At 58.6% G+C, this 18016-nt stretch overlaps 1 protein-coding gene across 2 annotated transcripts; it reads right to left on the bottom strand.

The window, feature by feature from the left end:
* Positions 1–3259: 3259 nt before the first annotated feature.
* On the bottom strand, positions 3260–17512 carry SLC35H1 (solute carrier family 35 member H1). 2 transcript variants are annotated; one of them, XM_081832646.1, is made up of 10 exons: positions 17426–17512; positions 11683–12057; positions 10920–11070; positions 9988–10051; positions 9218–9290; positions 8498–8666; positions 8336–8419; positions 5873–6048; positions 4587–4716; positions 3260–4221 (listed from the first exon to the last, which is right to left on the bottom strand). In XM_081832646.1, exons 2-10 carry the CDS (start codon positions 11800–11802, stop codon positions 4091–4093), a joined length of 1098 nt encoding a protein of 365 aa, XP_081688772.1. In that variant the 5' UTR covers positions 11803–12057; positions 17426–17512; the 3' UTR covers positions 3260–4090. The 2 variants fall into 2 exon arrangements, with proteins under 2 accessions (XP_081688772.1, XP_081688773.1); XM_081832647.1 differs by lacking the exon at positions 17426–17512 and adding an exon at positions 16729–16949.
* Between the last annotated feature and the right edge of the window lie 504 nt (positions 17513–18016).

Below are 18016 nucleotides of genomic sequence, written 5' to 3'. Positions count from 1 at the left end.
AGCTCTCTGTTGGGACTACCTCAAAGCTGGACTTCTCCCCTGCCCAAACTTGCATCCTTTCCCTCCCTTCCGCAGGTGTTTTTCCCAAGAGCACTTGCTAAACAAGGTCCTCCAGCCCGATCTCCCACCCTGCGTCTACTTCCCAGGGAACCCAGTGGATTAAAAAGCCCTGCGGAAGTTCATTGAGGACAGCAAGCGTGTCTTAATGACTTCGGTATCTCTAGCAGCTCTCACTGGCCAGGGCACATGATAGATACTCCAGAACCAGTTTTTCAATACATCTTAGGGCATTTTCTCTCAGTTCTCTGCTCTGTCCCTCTGTTGTCCCAGCAGGAGAGTTCTCATCAGACACCCAGGAGAAAGGGACAGTCCTGCCAGCAGGATGCCAGCGGGACCAGAGCTGTGGGCCTGTTTCTGGGAAATGCACTAGTTGCCAACGAAGCTGTAAATAACCATGGGAACAGAAGTCAAGCTAATTGGCTGCTACAAAGCAGGGGCAAAGGGGCCTGGCTGATGTCGGGGCTGTGTGGTTAGGGGTGAAGGCTCAAGGGGATGGCTGGGAGGCTGGAGGACGGCAGGAATGGGTGGTGCTGGTTGGGGTGGGGGCAGGGGGGGGACTCATTTAGAAGTTAGGCCGAGGTCCCTGGAACCTGGAAAATCCCCTTTAGTTTCCACTATTGGGAACTCCTTCACAGAACAAATATCTATTAAATGTCTCTGCTGTGCCGGGCATGGTAGGCAGGATGGTGCCTTTGCAGGGCCGGGGCCCCCGTGTTTGTGCCTCTCCCTGGCTTTGTCACCTGGCAAGTGATGTGACACCCTGGCCGCTGACGTCTGCTGCGCAGCCCCTAGCGTGTGCCCGGCGTTGTGCGGTTTGACACAGATGAGTCTATTTCATCTACTCAATCGCTTCGTTAAGAGATATGGGTTATTATTATTCCTTCTTTACAGACAGGGAGACAGACCCAGAGGGGACCAGCAATGTGCCCAAGGCACGTGCCTCATCACAGGGCCGAGAGGAGAGGTAACTCCAAGTCTGGTGGGGTCCCAGGCTGCTCTCCGTCACGGTGCTGCTTAACCTCCATGAGCTTCGTTTCCACAGCTCTGAAATAGGTACAATCCACCCCTACTTCCCTGGGTTGTTGGGGACAAATAACCTCTCTGTGAGAGGCCTAGGGTGCCCAGTGAATGTGCTAACCCAAGTCCAGCACAGCGTCCGGCCTGTGGCCAACGCTCACTGAGGGCGGTCGACCCAAATGGATCACCTGGGAGTCCCCACCCTGTGCTCTGAATTGCAAATTGGGGACCCCTCTCAGTCCAACGTTACTGCATGGTGCAGAAAGCTGTGGCAAGTACCACGGAGACAATTCTCTTGGTGACAAGGGACTCCACTCTCCAGCCACTGGGATTTTCAGGTTTTTCTCAGCAGCAAGGAGCAGAACCAGACGGGGGTGGCCCCCCAAGCCCAGGCAGAGAAGGGTGCCAGAATGAAGATGAACGCATTTCAGGTCCAGCTCCTGTCTCGGGTCTCCCCCACAGGCGAACCCGGCTGCTTCTCCTCCCCCCGCCACGACCCCGACTGCAGACATCCTCATATATTAGGGGCATTAGCCTTCCTTCCACCGCAGGCCCCGGGGAGAGACGGTGGGCATGTAAGCACTTAAAACTTGAACCCGCAGGTCAGCCCTCCTTCCTCCCTCCTCTGCAGAAGCCCCAGAGTTGGAGGCTGTGTGGGGACAGACGCCACAGCTTTAGAGAGACAAGTCACATCCTCAGCTTCCCTCAACCTGTGCAAGCACCGAGTTGCCATGGCGACGCTGCAGCCCCGAGATGCAAAGCCTGCAGATAGCATGGGTACTTCTGGGGCTCGCGGGCCCCCGAGCGGACGCCGTCTGGCCCAGGAGGCCAGGCGATTGGGTGGGCCGGGTGGGGGAGGAGAGGGAGGCCTCCTCCTGGCTCAGCTGGTAATTGCTGCTAAGTGAGGGGCTGTCATTGAACCCAATATGCGGGCGGTGTGGGCCCCGCTCGCACCCTGTAATTACTGCACCAGACAGCAGTGCTTACTCCCGGTGGGGGGACAGGGGGGACGGGGCGGGGGGAGCAGACAGGAAGCTCTCATCCACCTGAGCCAGCGCGGGGCTGTGGCAGGCTCTCCCGCCCTGGAGCAGCCCCTCCGGCGGAGGCCCTCCCCTCTGCTGCCTCTCCCCACGTCATCCGGCATCCGGTGTGCAGTGTGAGCTGCCTCTAACCCGGGCCTCTGCGCTTGCAGAATCCGGGACGGGGATGGGGGGGGGGGTGCAGAGGTGACGGCACAGAGGAGCCCCCAGCTCCGGGGAGCCCTTGGAGCAGTACCTCCGTTCCCAGGGGCAAGTCTGTCTGCACTGTGACTGCGGAGCTGGACGCAGATCTCATCCTAATTCCTCCAGAGCCCGGAGGCTCTGAGGACCTCAGGCTAGTCACTGCCCCTCTCCTGGGCCTCAGTTTCCCTCGCTGGAAGACTGCGGGTCTCCATCATTCTTAAGGCTTCTTCTACAGCAGGGGTTGGCAAACTAGAGCCGGCAGCAGAGTCCTGGTTTTGGAAGTAAGGTGTCCCTGGAACAGAGCCACACCCTTTTGTGTCTGTGTCTGTCCGCCGTCCTGCCGGGAGGGGGACAGTAGATGCAAGTAGCTGCCACACGGACTATCTGGCCCTTTACAGAAAAAGTTTGCCGACCTGCTTCTAAAGTGGAACTGTTTTCCTAGGCTTAACAGAGTGAGCTTTTGTGGCTCCGATGTGATTAGAGCAAAAGTCACACCAAGCCCCATCCTGGTGCCCACCCGGAGACACCGCTGTCCCCTTCCGAGGACCCCAGCCTGCATTCGGAGAGCGGCGGCGCCGCGTGCGGCAATGGCGCCACCTACCGTGAGTGCCTACAGGCGCTTGGGCCTCGAAGTACTTGACGGGGGCGGGGGCGGGGGCGGGGGCGGGGGGGGAGGGGGGGCTGGCCGGCGGGCGGAGGCCAGGCTTCGGAACCCTGGCCAATCAGAGCCAGGATCTGGGCCCAGCCCTCCCGTCTTAGAAGGCCTACAGTGTAGAGGGGCGGCGTGACTGGTCCAAGGTAGGTGAGCAGAAAGCTCAGGTCCCAGAAGGCCCGTAAGCCATTCCATCCACATTCCATGGGCATACGCGTGGCATACGGACCTGGCCGTGAATCCTAGTTCCGGCACTCATTTAGGGTCTTGATTCCATGGTTGTTGAAAGAATTTGCAAAATAAACACTTATATATATAACATTTAATCTGTTATCAATATTGACTCGATCTGAACAACTGAGATAATTATTCCCATTTCACAGAGAAAAATACTGTGGTACAGAGAGGTTAAGTAATTTGCTCAAGGTCACACAGCTCAAAGTAACAGTCAGGATTCAAATCCACGCTGTGAAAGCACTAACAGCCCCAGAATAGTGCTCCGCACGTATTTTTTCCTGCCTGTAGGTGTGCTGGGGCCCCGAGAGAGCGCACTGGGGCTCCAAGAGGAGTACAAGAGATGCAGGAAGCCTGGAGTCTGACCAGTCATCTGAAGGTCCCAGGCAGGGGAAGAACAGGAGAGCAAGGCCCACACCGCCCCCTCCTGCCCCCACCCCTCTAGGCAACACTAAGTGGCCAGTGGACCGTAAATCCTTTATTTCCAAACTATAAATAGACCTGTACTGAGAAAAGACGGGCTCCAGGTGATGAGGCTCCAGGCTCTCCATCAACCCTTCCCAACCGCTCCGCAGTCTAAACCCGGCCCCCTTAGAAACCTGCTCTCCCCCGGAAATCACCACCTGGGCTGTCAGAGCCTGGCAAGCAGCTGAGACCAGCCCGCTCCCTTGTCCCGCTGTGACTCCAGCGCGGCTTAGGCCCTGCTCTGGTCTGATGCTCACCCCTCTGTTCGACCAGTTCCCTGACCAAGCCCTGCCATGTGGTCCCGTGCTCCCCGAGGCCCAGCCCGGGAGAGTCCTGGCCCACTGCTCCCCGGCTGTTGTGAAGAGCCACCCGGGTCCCCAGGCTGCTGTGAGGTGTGAGGCTTGGGAGCAGCCTGGTTCCCAGCAGGTCTCCTGGCTGGTCACTGCTGCCCCTGGGCCCCAAAGTAGTCCTCCTCCTCATTGTTCTCTTCCTCCGGCCGGCCGCTCCGAAGCAGCAGCTCCAGGTCAGGGTGGGAGCCCAGGCCCTTCAAGGGTTTGGGGCCACCATCACCTGGGGAGAGAGAAAAACCAGCTGTAGACCTGATCATGGCTTTCTTGGTGCCCCCCGATGCGCGTGTTGAGTCACCCAGGTCTCCCCCTACTCCCCCCACTCCCTGGAGACAACCATCTTCTGAGTGGTGGTGGCAGAACCACGAGGCTGACTTCCTGGCCGAGGGGCAGCCTAGGCGGAGGCAGCTGAACTGCGTAGACAGCCACCCAGCGGCAACTGCTCTGGGCAAGCCGAGAGCCACCTGCCTTTCTTGGCTGGGTGGCTGGGGCCCCAGGACTGGGTGGAGGGGAGGTCAGAGGGGCTGAGTCACACGGGGAGCAGGGAGCATCATCAGAAAAGAGGCTTCTGAAAGGGGCTCGGGTTACCTCTGGAGTGCAGGGCTTTGAGAGCAACATGCAGGGATATGCCCGAGAGGCAGAGGGCGAAGCCCAGCCAGTTCAGGAGGCTGATCTGATCCCCCAGCAGATGAGCTGCCAACAGCAGAGTGCAGACTTCCTGAGGGCGGAGAGGCAGGAAGGGGAAGCGATCAGTTGGGAGTGGGCTCCTTCGCAAGGAGGGTGGACGGCAGGGGCACCGGGCACAACGGCAGGGGAGAGCCTGACCCGCCGGAGCTCCTGGGGCCAGGGCAGGCTGGCCAGCGGGGCAAAAACAGGGCTTCCCTGAGCTCGGAGGACCAGGCCTGCCTGCGATGCTTTCCTCCCTTCGTGCTACCAAGACACAGCAAGGGAGGTGCCCTGCACAGTGTCCTGTCAGTGTTAAGAGAGGCAAAGCAGACCCAGGGCTGGGAGCACAGAGTGTCCAGCCCACAGCCATGTCCACAGGAGTGAAGAGTGAAGGAGAGTTGTGCTTCCAGAAGGCACCCACACATGGAGAGCGCAACGCTGCCACAGGGGAATGCAGCATCACCCCGGGCTCCACCGGACACACACTGGCCACGGGGTTCTGCAGACACGGTGGCTGCCGATGGGACTGGTGGGATGACTCACTCTGAGAACCACAGCTCACGCCTCTTCCTAAGCCCCTTGGGGAGACATGATTCTGGCCTTAGGCAACACTGCTCCGGCATTAGCGTCTGTCTCGTCAAGGAGAAACTGCACCCCGCCCCCATGGGCCCGAGCAGGGTGGGGTGAGGGGTGGCAGGGGAGGGGGGTGTCTGGGAGTAGAGGCACGTGTGATGCCAGGCAGCAGTAAAGACAAACCAGGCAAACACCGGGCACGCATGCTAGCGCTGTCCCTTGCTGTAACCACGGCAGACATCGCCAATCAATCACGGAACCCTTTCCCCACGAGCCTGGTCGGGGCTTCTCAACCCTTGGCTCCAGGCCACTACCAAACGACCAGAGTGGGCATTCATGGTAACAAGAGAATGCATGCCAGGCCCAGTGGAGTCAGAATCCCAGCTCGGCCACCTGCTGGCTGTGTGTCCTGGTGGAGGAGCCACCCATCTGTGAACCAGGGAGGACCGCCTCCACCGCCCGGGGCTGCAGCCCCGATGACAGGGAGTCTCAGACAAGAGCACGGCACACAGCACCCTAACCAGGCACTTCTGTCTCTTCTCTGGGGTCTGGGGCATGGGAGCTGGGACAGAAGCTGCTACTGAGCTTGGGGGCCGCGCTGTAAGACAGGACTGGAACCACCCCCAAGTCTGTACCTTAAAAATGCCAGCAATGGAGAGAGTGAGGCTGGAGGTTCTGGAGACCAGGAGGAACTCAGAGAAGCCCAGACCGAAGGCGAGGATCCCTCCAAGGAAGAGGCTCCCTAGTACCCCCAGGAGCAGCCCGGTGTCCTGGAAACGGAAGATCTTCTCAGACGTGGACAAATGGAGACCTGAAAGCAGAGGGAGAGAGTGGGAGGCCACGTGCTGGTGTCCCCAGGGAGCAGGAGACCCAGCATGGGGCAGTCACGGCCCCCGCACACCTGTGCACTCACTGTGGCCCCGAGGAGGGGGATGGCAGGTGGAAGAGAACGCTGTGCGGACGGCCTGACACCTGGGGACCTGGGGAAGCAGCGAGGGCCCCCCCGAGAGCCTGTGGGCTAGGGTGGAGGGCCTGGCACCGCACAGAAAATCGGACAGAAGCCTCTGTCCTCCCACGGTACCGACCTGTCTTTGGGAAGGAGCGTGACTTCACGTGGCCTCTGCAGCTGTGGTAAGTAGTGGGCCAAAGAGAGGTGGGGCAGCCCATTGGGTGATGAGTGATGAGTATCAGCGCCCCGGACTCCAGGGCGAGCCCTCGCTCTCAATGTCAGGGGGGCCACCTATCAACAGGGCCTCATTTTATCCTCCCAAACCTTCTCCACTTTAAGCCGGCTCTTGCCATCACACAGCTGTGGGACGAGGCTGAGACGTGCCCCCTCTCGGGACCCGCTCCCCCAGTGAGAGCATTTCGACTAGACCTGCATTCCTCAGACAGACAGTATAACGTGGGGAACAATTCCCAAAAAGCAAACGCCCACACACAAATATAGGACAAAGCCTTGTTCTCGAGACACCCCTACGGGCACCCACACACCGAGTCTGGCATGACTTCTAGAGGATTCCTGGCGCTCCCACACCGTCCCTCAGAGTGACTCCGTGGCTGTGCGCAGGAAAGGCCCCGCGCGAAGCACAGCGGTGACACCTGTGGGACCTGGAGGCGGGCCGGGCTCGCTGAGGTTTTGGAGGGAAGCACCAGAGAAATGCAGAGTGACAGGCCCTCCCGGACAAACAGCCTCCCGATGTAAGACATCTTGTCTGGTGCTGGGCTCAGCCGTACTGCAAAGGCGTCAGCAAATTGAAGGGAATTCGGGAAAGAGCAACATAAGTAATGAAGGCGCTTGGGGGATTAATTTACCAGAAAAGATTAAAGGAGCTAAATCCATGCAGCTTTACTAAGTGACGACGACCAGGGCTTTTGGCTGAGGGTGTGCAGGGATGGGGAAGGGTGTCCGTGGCCAGGACGGGAGGGGGCAGAAGGCGAGGGTGGCGGGGGGGAGACGTTAACTGGAAGAAAAAGGGGGGCTGCAGAATCATTTTCTCAGGGAGGTTCGAGACGCTTCACGGCTTGAAACTTAAATGGATGTGGGACAGAATTCTCTGTAATGACGCCGAGGACAGAAGGAAGGGACTCAGGGAAGAAGGATAAACAGGGACAGAGACTAATCTCGAAACCCGGGAGGGAGGAAGGAAGGAAGGAGGCGTGCACTTGCAGCCTGGACAGTACTCCCTGCCTTTCCTCTTCTCTGGGAGGTGATGGTGGGTGGGGGGGGTCCCCCCTACCCAGCCACTGCGCCACGGCCAGGGCCACACAGACCATCCCACACACTTCCACCCTCGGAACCTACTGATGCTTTCCTGCTATGCCCTGTGCCCGTTAGCCCAGCAAAGCCTCCCCCAGCCTCCAAAATACATGGCCTGGGAAGTCTTTTTGACTTGGCTTTCCACCCTAGCATCCTGAAAGAATTCCTGGCCCTCTGCTCCTTCTAAGAGACAGAACACATCACGGTTAAGAGGAAGGACTCAGGAACCAGCTGCTGGAACCAAACTCTGGCTCGTTGGGCCAGGTTATCTTTACTTCTCTCCACTTGTTTCTTTGACCTGCAGGATGGAAATAATGCTGGTACTGCCACATGGGGTTTGGGGGAGTATAAGAATTAGTATGTTTAAAATGATCAGAACAGGGGTACCTGGGGGGCTCAGTCGGTTAAGCGTCTGCCTTCAGTTCAGGTCATGACTTTGGAGACCCGGGATCGAGCCCCGCGTCAGGCTCCCTGTTCAGCAGGGAGCCTGCTTCTCCCTCTCCCTCTGCTCTTCCCCCCGCTCATGTTCTCTAATAAATAAATCAATCAATCTTAAAAAAAAAAAGGTCAGAAGAGCCCTGGCATAGCTCCCAGGCTGTACACATCCACTGTCATGATCGGCTGTTGTCTTTTACATACACTTTCTGCGTAAGCATTTATCAGGCTGGATGCCAGCCACCTGCTTTAACGTCTGTCCAGCCCTTAGACCAGGCTCTGCCAATGGATAGACCGCATCTTTGATCTCTATAACCTCTGCAGCTACCACGGAGGTGGGCTCCGAGCAAGGAAGGGGGATCTGTTGTAGTGAGGTGCCCCCAAGATGGACGACCCAACGTACCTTCAAAGATGGCGAAGAGAGGGAAGAGCCCCAGAAACATGAGTGGCTGCAGGTGGAACATGGTGTCGATGGGGTTCTGGAGCCCTGCAGAATGAGGGCGGGGGGTGAGTCATCAGGCCCAGCCTGCCTCCACCCTGCCTGGTGCCCGGGGCCCTCTCTCACCAAGTTCCGCCTTCTGCAGGAGCATCTGGGTGAGGGTCCAGCGAATGCCACCGATGAATGAGGCCCCCAGCACCAAGGCAAAGCCCTCCACGTTGAATTGCGTGGACTTGTAGGTGAACATGAAGAGGCCCCCGGCGATGAGGAGGACCACCAGGACCAGTGCCGCACGCTATCAGGGTGGTGAGCAGGGGCCACTGACTGCAGGGTCCTGAGTTGCTCAACCCTGGAGTTTGGGCTCAGGAGCTGTGTTGGCTGACTCTGGGGCAAGAAACCCTTCTTCCCTGTGACCTTGGGGGTCCCGGCCAGCTCCTTCCCATCAACGTAGGCAGGGCTGACATTCAGTGGACATGTACCCAGCATCCCTCCTTGATCTAACCTTCTGATGTGCTTTCCTACAGCTGTTCTAGGCCCCCGGGAGGTCCCCTAGTACCCTGGACCTCGCAAATAAAGGGCGACTGCCTCCGGGACCTGGCTGCATCTGGCCCCTATCCTTGAACCCTTTCTCTTTCTGTCACTCTTTTGGTCATTACACCTGCCACGCCGGTTGCTAAGTATTCTCAGCAGTGGCCTGTCCTAGGTCCTTCCTCAGCGACAGGAGTTACCGCCACCTGGGCTGGGCTCGTCTCCTCTGTCACACACAGTGACAAGCCACTGCTCAGACACCCTTTTTAGTCTTAGCATCTGCAGGGATAGGAGGGACCAGGGGAGCTGGGGCCTCACCAGCTCCTCCAGCTTGAAGATCAGGGAGAAGATCAAGATGAAGAGGACAGCGGAAGACTTGGTCATTGTGTACCTGCAAGGACAAATTAGCCACGATGCAGTGCCGGGGCCCAGGGCTCAGACCCACCACCGGGAGAGGAGCCCACTGACTGTGCTGGAAAGGGTGGGAGGCTGTGGGGACCTGACTTCCCTGAGGGCAACCGGCTCTGCTCAGGGCAGCTGGGCAATCAGGGTACAAAAGACCAAAGGAAGGCGGCCTGAGTCATCTGGGCTGGTATGTGACCTTTAATTGGAAGAAACCTCCGACGAAGGGGCCTCTGACTATCGCCAGAGAGAAGAGGCTGCAGGTGAACCCTGGGCTCAGTGAGTCCTCTTACTTATCTGCTCCTCCGTGGAGACCAGGATCAGGAAGGAAGGAGGGAAGGGGGAAAAGAGAAGGCAGGGATTGTGTACCCTGAAGTACAAGGCCAGAGATGAGAAACAGCTGTTACACCTGCCTCTCTGTGCAGGTCAGTGCCCTTCCTCCCCGGCATGACTGGTGCCATTCTGCCCAGCGCCTGGCTCCCCCAGGCCCCCAGGGAAGGCAGGCACAGCACCCCTCAGAGCCCGTCAACTTCCCAGAGCGCTGCTGGCTGTCAGGGCGGAGCTGAGAGCAGGCGCCACTCCCAGAGAGTGGTGGCGTGGCCGGCCCCCAGGCCCGGGGGGCGCCTGGACAGGGTCAGACAGAGCCTGAGCCTGAGCCTGGCGGGAGGCGGGGGGCTGGTACTCACAGCGAGACGGTGATGTAGAGGAAGCTCCAGTTGGACAAGCCCACGTCAAGCGCCGTCGCCAGGGCTGTGGAGACAGGGGCGCCCACCGGACACACAGCCAGGGCGGGCCGGCATGGGCGGGCCAGGTGTTCAAACACTTCCATGAGGCCCCCGAGCGCCCCCTGCTTTGCCCTGGACACCCGGCTTTCTCTCGGGCCCTTGGGCCTTCCTTTCACTCACAGCAACTGAAGGGCTAACTCCTGGCCCACAAAGGGAGGGGGTGCAGCTCCACCATTAGGGGCTCAGGCCGTTCTGATCGGTAAGTGCTGGGAATGCCCCCCAGGAAGAGGATTAATGTGTCTGGTCCCAGCATCCCTCATGAGCAACTCTTCAGAGCGGCTTCTCCTCCCTCAGGATGGAAGGCGCACCCCTCGTGGAGGACCTGGTCCCCCTCCAGGATCTGTCCCTGCCACCCTCTCCGCCCACGTTTCCTCACCAGCGCGGAGCTCCCAGCGCCCCGAGATGCTTTCCGTCCCGCTGCAGACCTGCACAGGCACGAAACGCTCGGCCATTGCAGCCCACGCTCTGGGAGGCCCTCCCCGCTGGGCCCGGGCTGGGTCCCTGCTCTGTGCCCCGAGGTGCCCCCCACTGTCCCGCCGCGGCAAGGTGAGAGCAGGCGCGGGCTCGGCGCGCCGGTCAAGGCCGGTGCTGCATGGGGGGCTCTTCCCGGTGCGTGTGAGCGTGCGTGCGTGTTGTGTGTATGTGGGGGGGGGGCAGGGAGGACACAAGAGGCAGCAGTAGGGCTGGGGGGAGGCAGGCAGAGAGGAGTGAGGGGGGGCGGGGTGGAGAGGGCCTCTGCTCCAAGCCACCAAGGCTCCTTGTTCTTAGCCCACAGCTTCCACGCGACCCCCCTCCAGGCCTCCCCCGCCCACGGCCGCCCCACGGCCACGTACCTGTGGGAGCTACTCTCCTGAGGTAGTCCGTCCAGCTCAGCACCACACGGGCCCTGTGGCTGGAGCACTGAACAAGGGCCCTGGACAGGGCAGAGAACAGGAAGATCACGGCCAGGTGCAGCATCGTCATGAAGAGCGGGAAGTGGAAGCTCTACGGGACCCAGAGCAGAGACAACCGGGCGGGTTCTCAGCCCCCCATGACCCCCCACTGCAGGCAGCGGCGCTAACTGGGTGCTTCCTCAGGGCTCTACAGCGGCCAGGGGGCTTCCCCCGCCCCCGACATTGCAGTCACTTGGGGTGAGAGCCCCATAGTTCCAGTTGTGGAGACCAGGCCGAGAGCAGGTGGCAGACCAGGGCTCAGTCGGACCACGGTGCTGTCCCCACGGCTTCCACAGGCCTGTCAGCCTCCTGCTCCAGCCCCCCGCCCCCCAGGTCACAGCTGGCGCTGGCCAGTGTGGCCCAACCGGTCACGAAAATACTGAAGTCCTTCTCTGCCGGTTGGTAAACAGCTGCTGCCTTAATCCCAAGTTACCCCAGCTCATCCTCGCTGTCTCCCCGCCTTCCCGATTTCCCCTCGATCCACACGTTTGAGGGGAACCCCTGGCGCAGCAGGGCTCTAGGGCCCTGTCCCATCACTGGTGTGACTGGCTTCCAGTCTGATTAGTTGAAGCCGGTGCCACCCGCTGCTAAAGATTCGGGGACGCGGGGGCCATGGCGCAGCCCCCTCCTCACCAGCGCCCCGCACTGCAAGGCCTGCCATTACCTTCGTCAGCCATTTGTTGTAGAAGGTGATGCCGATGGAGAAGCAGTAGTAGAGAAGGACCAGCCCCAGAGTCAACACCGCCTTCCACACATAGGCCACGTCGAGGGCCCACCTCCCCATCCGGGGAAGCTCCAACTCCCTCGCTCTGGGTCAGTGGGGGCAGGCACCCCTCCCGAAAACAGCCGCAGGGAGAGCCGGCCGAGCTGGGCCACGACTTTCAACAAGGTCTCCTGGCTGGAGGAGTCCTCTTCGCCTCCATGATTCGGAACCATCCACGGAGCCCCAGGCAGAGGCCTCACCCGAGGGGCTGGTGGCCCGAGCCAACCCTCTCCATGATTAAGTGGACACAGGCCTCACAGGTCTCCAGGTCCGAGGCTAGAGGAATGGAAAGGAAGCTTGGGCGGCCCGGCAGAGCGAGGGCTGCCCGACTTGGTCCGCCCCACCCCTGCCCACAGAGAGCAGACCAAAGCGGACCCGGGGGTGGGGGGAGGCAGGAAGGGGCGCAGGCCCAGCCATGGGCTCACAGAGCTCCAGCCACATCCACTCTGTCGCCTCAAGCTGTTCTCTATGAATTGCCGCCAAAGTGACCCTTTAAAATCGTAAATCTGATCATGTCAGATCAGATGTCAGCCCTTCAGTGGCTCCCAGCGCTCTTATGATAAAGACCAAGAGCCTTCCTGACCTGTCCCTGCTGGCCTCTCCAGCCTCAGCTCTGGGCTCTCTGTCCCCACCCCACCACTGCCTCAGTTCCCCAAACACACAGGCTCTCTCCTACTGCCTGAAGGAACGGACACGCTGCCTACCCTCCAGTCCTCTCTCAGCTGATGTTACTCAACTTCAGCTCAACCGCTGCTTCCTCAGGGACAACCCCTCCTTGATTGGGTGCTCCCCCAGCTCCCCTACTTTCCCTTCAGTGCACCTGTGTAGGGCATGCCCATCTGAGTGGTGTCTGTCCCCTGGGAGGCTGTGCGCTCCTGTCTTCCTGGACTACCTCATGGTAGTCTTGCGCCCACTGGGCACACTGTGAGTTGTCCGTATGGTTCGATGACTCAGTGCAAGAGAGTGGGCACTTGGTTTTCAGGGCACTGATCTGATCTTTAAGGCATTAAAAATGGACCAGGAAACCAGGAAACCAACCTACCCTGCCCTTAGCCTCTAAGGGACCACTCCCATAGAGGCTGTGCCTGCTTTAGGGTCTTGCCTAACTAAACCACTCCCAGCCTATCAATCTAGGCAACCCTAATGAGGGTCCAGAGCACACGAGCTTTGAGGAGACCAGGCTGACCTAGGTCCACAGCTATCCCACCTGCTGCTTCATGTGTGTGTCCCTTCAGTCACCATCTCCTCCTCTGAGACATTCCCAACCTGCTGAAATGCCACCTCCTGGAAGCCTTCCTAGGACCATCTGATCCAACATACCCTGCTTTCCCCACCTCCAGTCCTTTCTGAAGGGAGTCATCTCATTCACCTCTGTATGCTGGAAGCTGGGTATCACCGCCCTCCCCCGAGGCAAACTGGGAGCTAGCATAAGGCTTTGCTGGAAGGATATGGTAGGGCTGAGGTCCTCGTGAGGGGAACTTCGGAAACCTGTGGGGGTGTTTTGGGGGAACTCTCCTAGCTTTTAGTGATATGGTGGCGGGGGGGGGGGTCCCTGAGAGCGACGGTCCACATAACTAAGAACTGCTCTGCATCCTTTGTAACCTTGACAATCCATGTAGGTATAAGACTTATAATTACCTGAACCTCAAACACAACTGTGTTTTGCTTTTTTGTTTTTAAGTAAATTCTAGGGCGCCTGGGTGGCTCAGTTGGTTAGGCTGCTGCCTTTGGCTCAGGTCATGATCCCAGGGTCCTGGGATCAAGCCCCGCATTGGGCTCTCTGCTCAGCGGGGAGCCTGCTTCTCCTTCCCCCTCTGCCTGCCGCTCCCCCTGCTTGTGCGCTCTCTGTGTCAAATATATAAATAAAATCTTTAGGAAAAAAAAATGTTTAAAAAAATAAATAGATAGGGGCACCTGGGTGGCTCAGTTGGTTAAGCAACTGCCTTCGGCTCAGGTCATGATCCCGGAGTCCCGGGATCGAGTCCCACATCAGGCTCCCTGCTCAGCAGGGAGTCTGCTTCTCCCTCTGACCCTCCTCCCTCTCATGCTCTCTGTCTCTCATTCTCTCTCTCGCAAATAAATAAAATCTTAAAAAAAAAAAAATTAAAAAAAATAATAAATAAAATAAATAGATAAATTCTATCCCCAGCATGGGGCTCGAACTCACACCCCTGAGATCAAGAGTCACACGCCCTACTGACTGAGACAGCCAGGCGCCCCAAGAACCCAACTGTTTTATCTGTGATACAGAGCAGTTTTTCCATGGTTCTCCTATGCACTACAATTTCCAAGAGTATGTTTGCCATGCACATGTTTTTGATGTAACTGTTTTTGATAACGAGTCTGGAGAAACCACACCATCTAGAGCAGCGGCCCAGCATGGCCACGGCGCTGTGCACGGTGGCCAGCACGTTCCCCGAGGTCCCGCGGGTGGTGGGAGCACCAGCTGCTTCACTGTGACTTCTAGCATCCTTGTACCCAGAACTGACGTACTGAAACACATTCTATTCTCAGCGACCTTTTATTATCAGTACGTTGACATCTCCCCGTCACCTCCAGAAGAATCTCCAGTGGCCTACTCGTCTGTCCACGCCTGGATGTCTAATGCCAGGCACTCACCCCCGGCCTGTCCAGCACTGACTCGTTTCCCAGGAGCTGTGCAAACCTGCCCCTCTTCCCACCCCAGCCAGGGGCACCTCCATTCACCTGGATGCTCAGGCCAGAAATCTTGTTCCCATCCTGAGTCCTTGCTCCCTCAGCCCACCTTCAATCAGCGAATATTGTCATCTCAGTCTTAAAAAAAGATCCCCAATATGGTCACGTCTCCTGACCACCACTGCCCTCCAGGCCACCGTCCTCTCCCCCCGCAATACAACACGACAGGTTAGTCTCCTCTACTTCTGCCCGCACCTTCCCCCCACAGGTTCCTGCCGGCACAGCTGGAGAGCAGGGTACATGGGCACCAAATCTATGCCTAACAGACCTTAAGGCCCATATTCTTTCCCTATACCCGGGTTTCTCAATCTTGGCATTATTGATACTTGGGACCAGATCATTCTTTGTGCATTGTGAGATGTCCAGGAGCGATCCTGGTCTCTACCTACTAGATGCCTAGAGCAGCCCCTCCTCCTCATCCCAAGTTGTGACAACCAAAAATGTCTCCAGACGTGGTCAAATGTCATGGGGGGCAAAAGTGCTCCCTGCTGAGAATGACTACTTACACCACACAGGCAACCACAGTGCATTCTACCTTCTAGCACCTGCTCCCCGGGGTTCCCACCCATGGCAGGGCAGTCTGTACCTTTCTGTGAGTCAACTTCTCACATCTTCTGCTTTTGGCGCAGTTCCTGCTCCAACAGGGCAATCTGTGCCAACCCCCACTCCCTACCTCCTGTTCAAATCCCACCCTTTCTTCAGCCAGTCCAGGTCCCCCACCTCCAGAAAGTCCCTATGACTACCTCAGCCCACAGGGAGCACTGCCTCCAAGTTAACAACTCTCGTTCTCTTACTGTCATTCAGTCACCTAACCCCAAACACAAAATCGGTCCTCAGATAGAGAGGCTCTTGGAAATCATCTAGCCATTTACTCAATGGCCATTTATTAAGCACCATTGTATACCTAGCACTGGAAATAGAGATGTGTAACTGATAAGGTCCCCACCCTTCTTTTATGATAAGGGAAACCAGGCTTTTAAAGGGGCAAATGCTCTTTTTCAAATCTCACCTGCCAAGAAAGGAATTCCATATTCTGCATTACTCTCCAGGGGGCAGCCTAGCTGGGGTGGCAGCCACACCAGGGTAGAGTTGGTGCCCAGCCCCCCGGAGCACCTGGCTCCCCTCAATCTCTGTGACTGTAATGTGGGCAGTGCAGTTTAGTGGTGCAAGTGTGGGCTTGGAGTGAGAAAGACCTGGGATCCAGTCCTGGCTCCTCTGTGAACATTGGGACCCCCGAATGATCTGAACTCTGGACCTCAGTTTCCAGTAAAGGAGGATAAAATCATCTGCATCTTGGGAGGGGAGTCAATGGCATCCAGTACAGCGCTTGATGGTGGCTTGTGACAGGGGCTTACGCCCCTCCTGGCCCCCTTACAGCAAAACTCTCCCAGGGCCCCCAGCACTACCATCCTTGCTCTCTTGCAGCCCAGACTCACTTCAGCCTGTCCCCACTGCTCCACTGAGTCACCACACCTTCCTCCTTGTTGCCCCTCTGAGGACCAAGTCTCTGTTTTCATCAGCACCTTAAAAACTGACCACTTCCTCCTCCTGCTAAAGCCTCTTGGATGCCCACCACACTCCCCTGCTTTTTCTTTTCAAGATTTTATTTATTCATTCAAGACACAGAGATACAGAGAGAGAGAGAGCATGAGCAGGGGGGAGTGGGAGAGGGAGAAGCAGGCCTCCCGCTGAGCAGGGAGCCTGATGCAGGGCTCGATGCCAGGACCCTGGGATCATGACCCGAGCCGAAGGCAGACGCTTAACCATCTGAGCCACCCAGGCGCCCCTCTCCTGCTTTTTCTTCTGCTTTTCTGGACTCCTGGACTTCTTTGCTGGCTCCTCCTGTCAACCAACCTGTGGAAGTTCATTCTCCCCTGAGTAATCTCATCCCATCTGATGGACATTCCAGTGATTTCTAAATTCTTTTCATTAGCCCTACCCTTTTCTGCCAGCTCCAGGCTGGTACATCGAAGAGTCTCCTTGGTAGCTCCACCCAAGATACCTCAAACTGAAGGTGCCCCCAACCTATTCCAAAGTTATTAGTAAATGCCAGCACAATACACCTGGTTACTTAAGCCTAAGTCCCCAAATGAATGATGAACTCATCCTTGACCACTCTTTCCTTCCTTCCTCCAACCCTATCCTGTCAGTTCCTCCTCCCAGATCCCTGTGGACCAGCTACCCGTCTTCACCTGCGCTCGGCCATCAGTCTAAGGCACGCTGATCTCTCACCTAGGGACTGCAGCGGTCTCCTAACTGGTGTCCCTACTTCCTCCTTTTCCCCGACACAGCCAGGAGTCCACACAGCAGCGGGAGTGAAGGCTTACGCACTGACAGCAGACCACGCCCTCATAGAGCGAATCCCAAGCCCCGAGCAGGCCCGCGAGGAGGCCTTAAACCATCTGGCCTCTGCCCGTGTCTGCAACCTCGTTCTCCCGCCACTGCCCCGGAGCCCGCCACGCTGGCCCTTGGCCGCTTGCCAGGCCCGTCGAGCCCGCGTCCTTCTTTGCACTAGCCGTTCCCTCTCCCACGGACCTTTGCGCGGACCTTTGCTCGGCTGAACCCTCCTCGAGGGCCCGCTCCTCATCCTCTTGGCACCTCCCACCAGCTGACGTTGCCCTGTTTGCCCACGTGTTTACTGCGCGCCCCGCACTCCCACCCCACCGCGGGATGCGGCTCTCGGCGGGCTGGGCCGCGTCCGTGCAGGTCCGCCCGGGTCGGGGCCCGGCTCGTCGCCGCGAGCGCAGGCGGCCGGGAAGGGCGAGTGGAGGCCCCGGCCCCTCCACGGCGCGGACACGGAGGCCCGGGAAGGACAGGAGCTCGGGCGGGCTGCGGCGCGCAGAGCCCGGCCTGGACCCCGCTTCCCGGCCCGGGCCGGCCGTCCCCCGCCCTCGGGAGCGCGCGCAGGGCCCGCGGCGCGCCCACTCACCTCCGCCGCAAGCATTCCGGGCCGGATCATCCGGCCGGAAGTGCCGGGCCGAGCGCCGCCACCGGGGGGCACTTCCGCCGAAAGACGCCGGGGGCGGGGCCTGCCGGCGGCGGGGCGGGACCTGCCGGCGGCGGGGCGGGGTGGGGCGGGGCTCCGGAGGTGGGCCCGCTGGCACCGTCCTGGAGACCCAGCGCTGAGCAACCCCTGTGCTGTCTTAGCTTATCTCTTTTTTTTTTTTTTTTTTTTTTAGATTTTATTTATTTATTTGAGAGAGAGAATGAGAGAGAGAGCACATGAGGGGGAGGGTCAGAGGGAGAAGCAGACTCCCTGCCGAGCAGGGAGCCCGATGCGGGACTCGATTCAGGGACTCCAGGATCATGACCTGAGCCGAAGGCAGTCGCTTTAACCAACTGAGCCACCCAGGCGCCCCTTAGCTTATCTCTTGCGCTCCATCGGCCTCGCTCTGGAGTCCCGGTGCGTGCTGCGGAGGCATGCGTACCCGGGGCAGCTGGAAAATAGCCACCTGTTTACTTTTTTTTAAGATTTTATTTACTTATTTGACAGAGACAGCGAGAGAGGGGGCACAAGCAG

Source organism: Leptonychotes weddellii, chromosome 10 (genome assembly GCF_054177405.1).
Source record: "Leptonychotes weddellii isolate Sample4059 chromosome 10, ASM5417740v2, whole genome shotgun sequence".
Lineage (NCBI taxonomy): Eukaryota > Metazoa > Chordata > Mammalia > Carnivora > Phocidae > Leptonychotes > Leptonychotes weddellii.
This window is presented reverse-complemented; position numbering and strand designations above follow the sequence as displayed.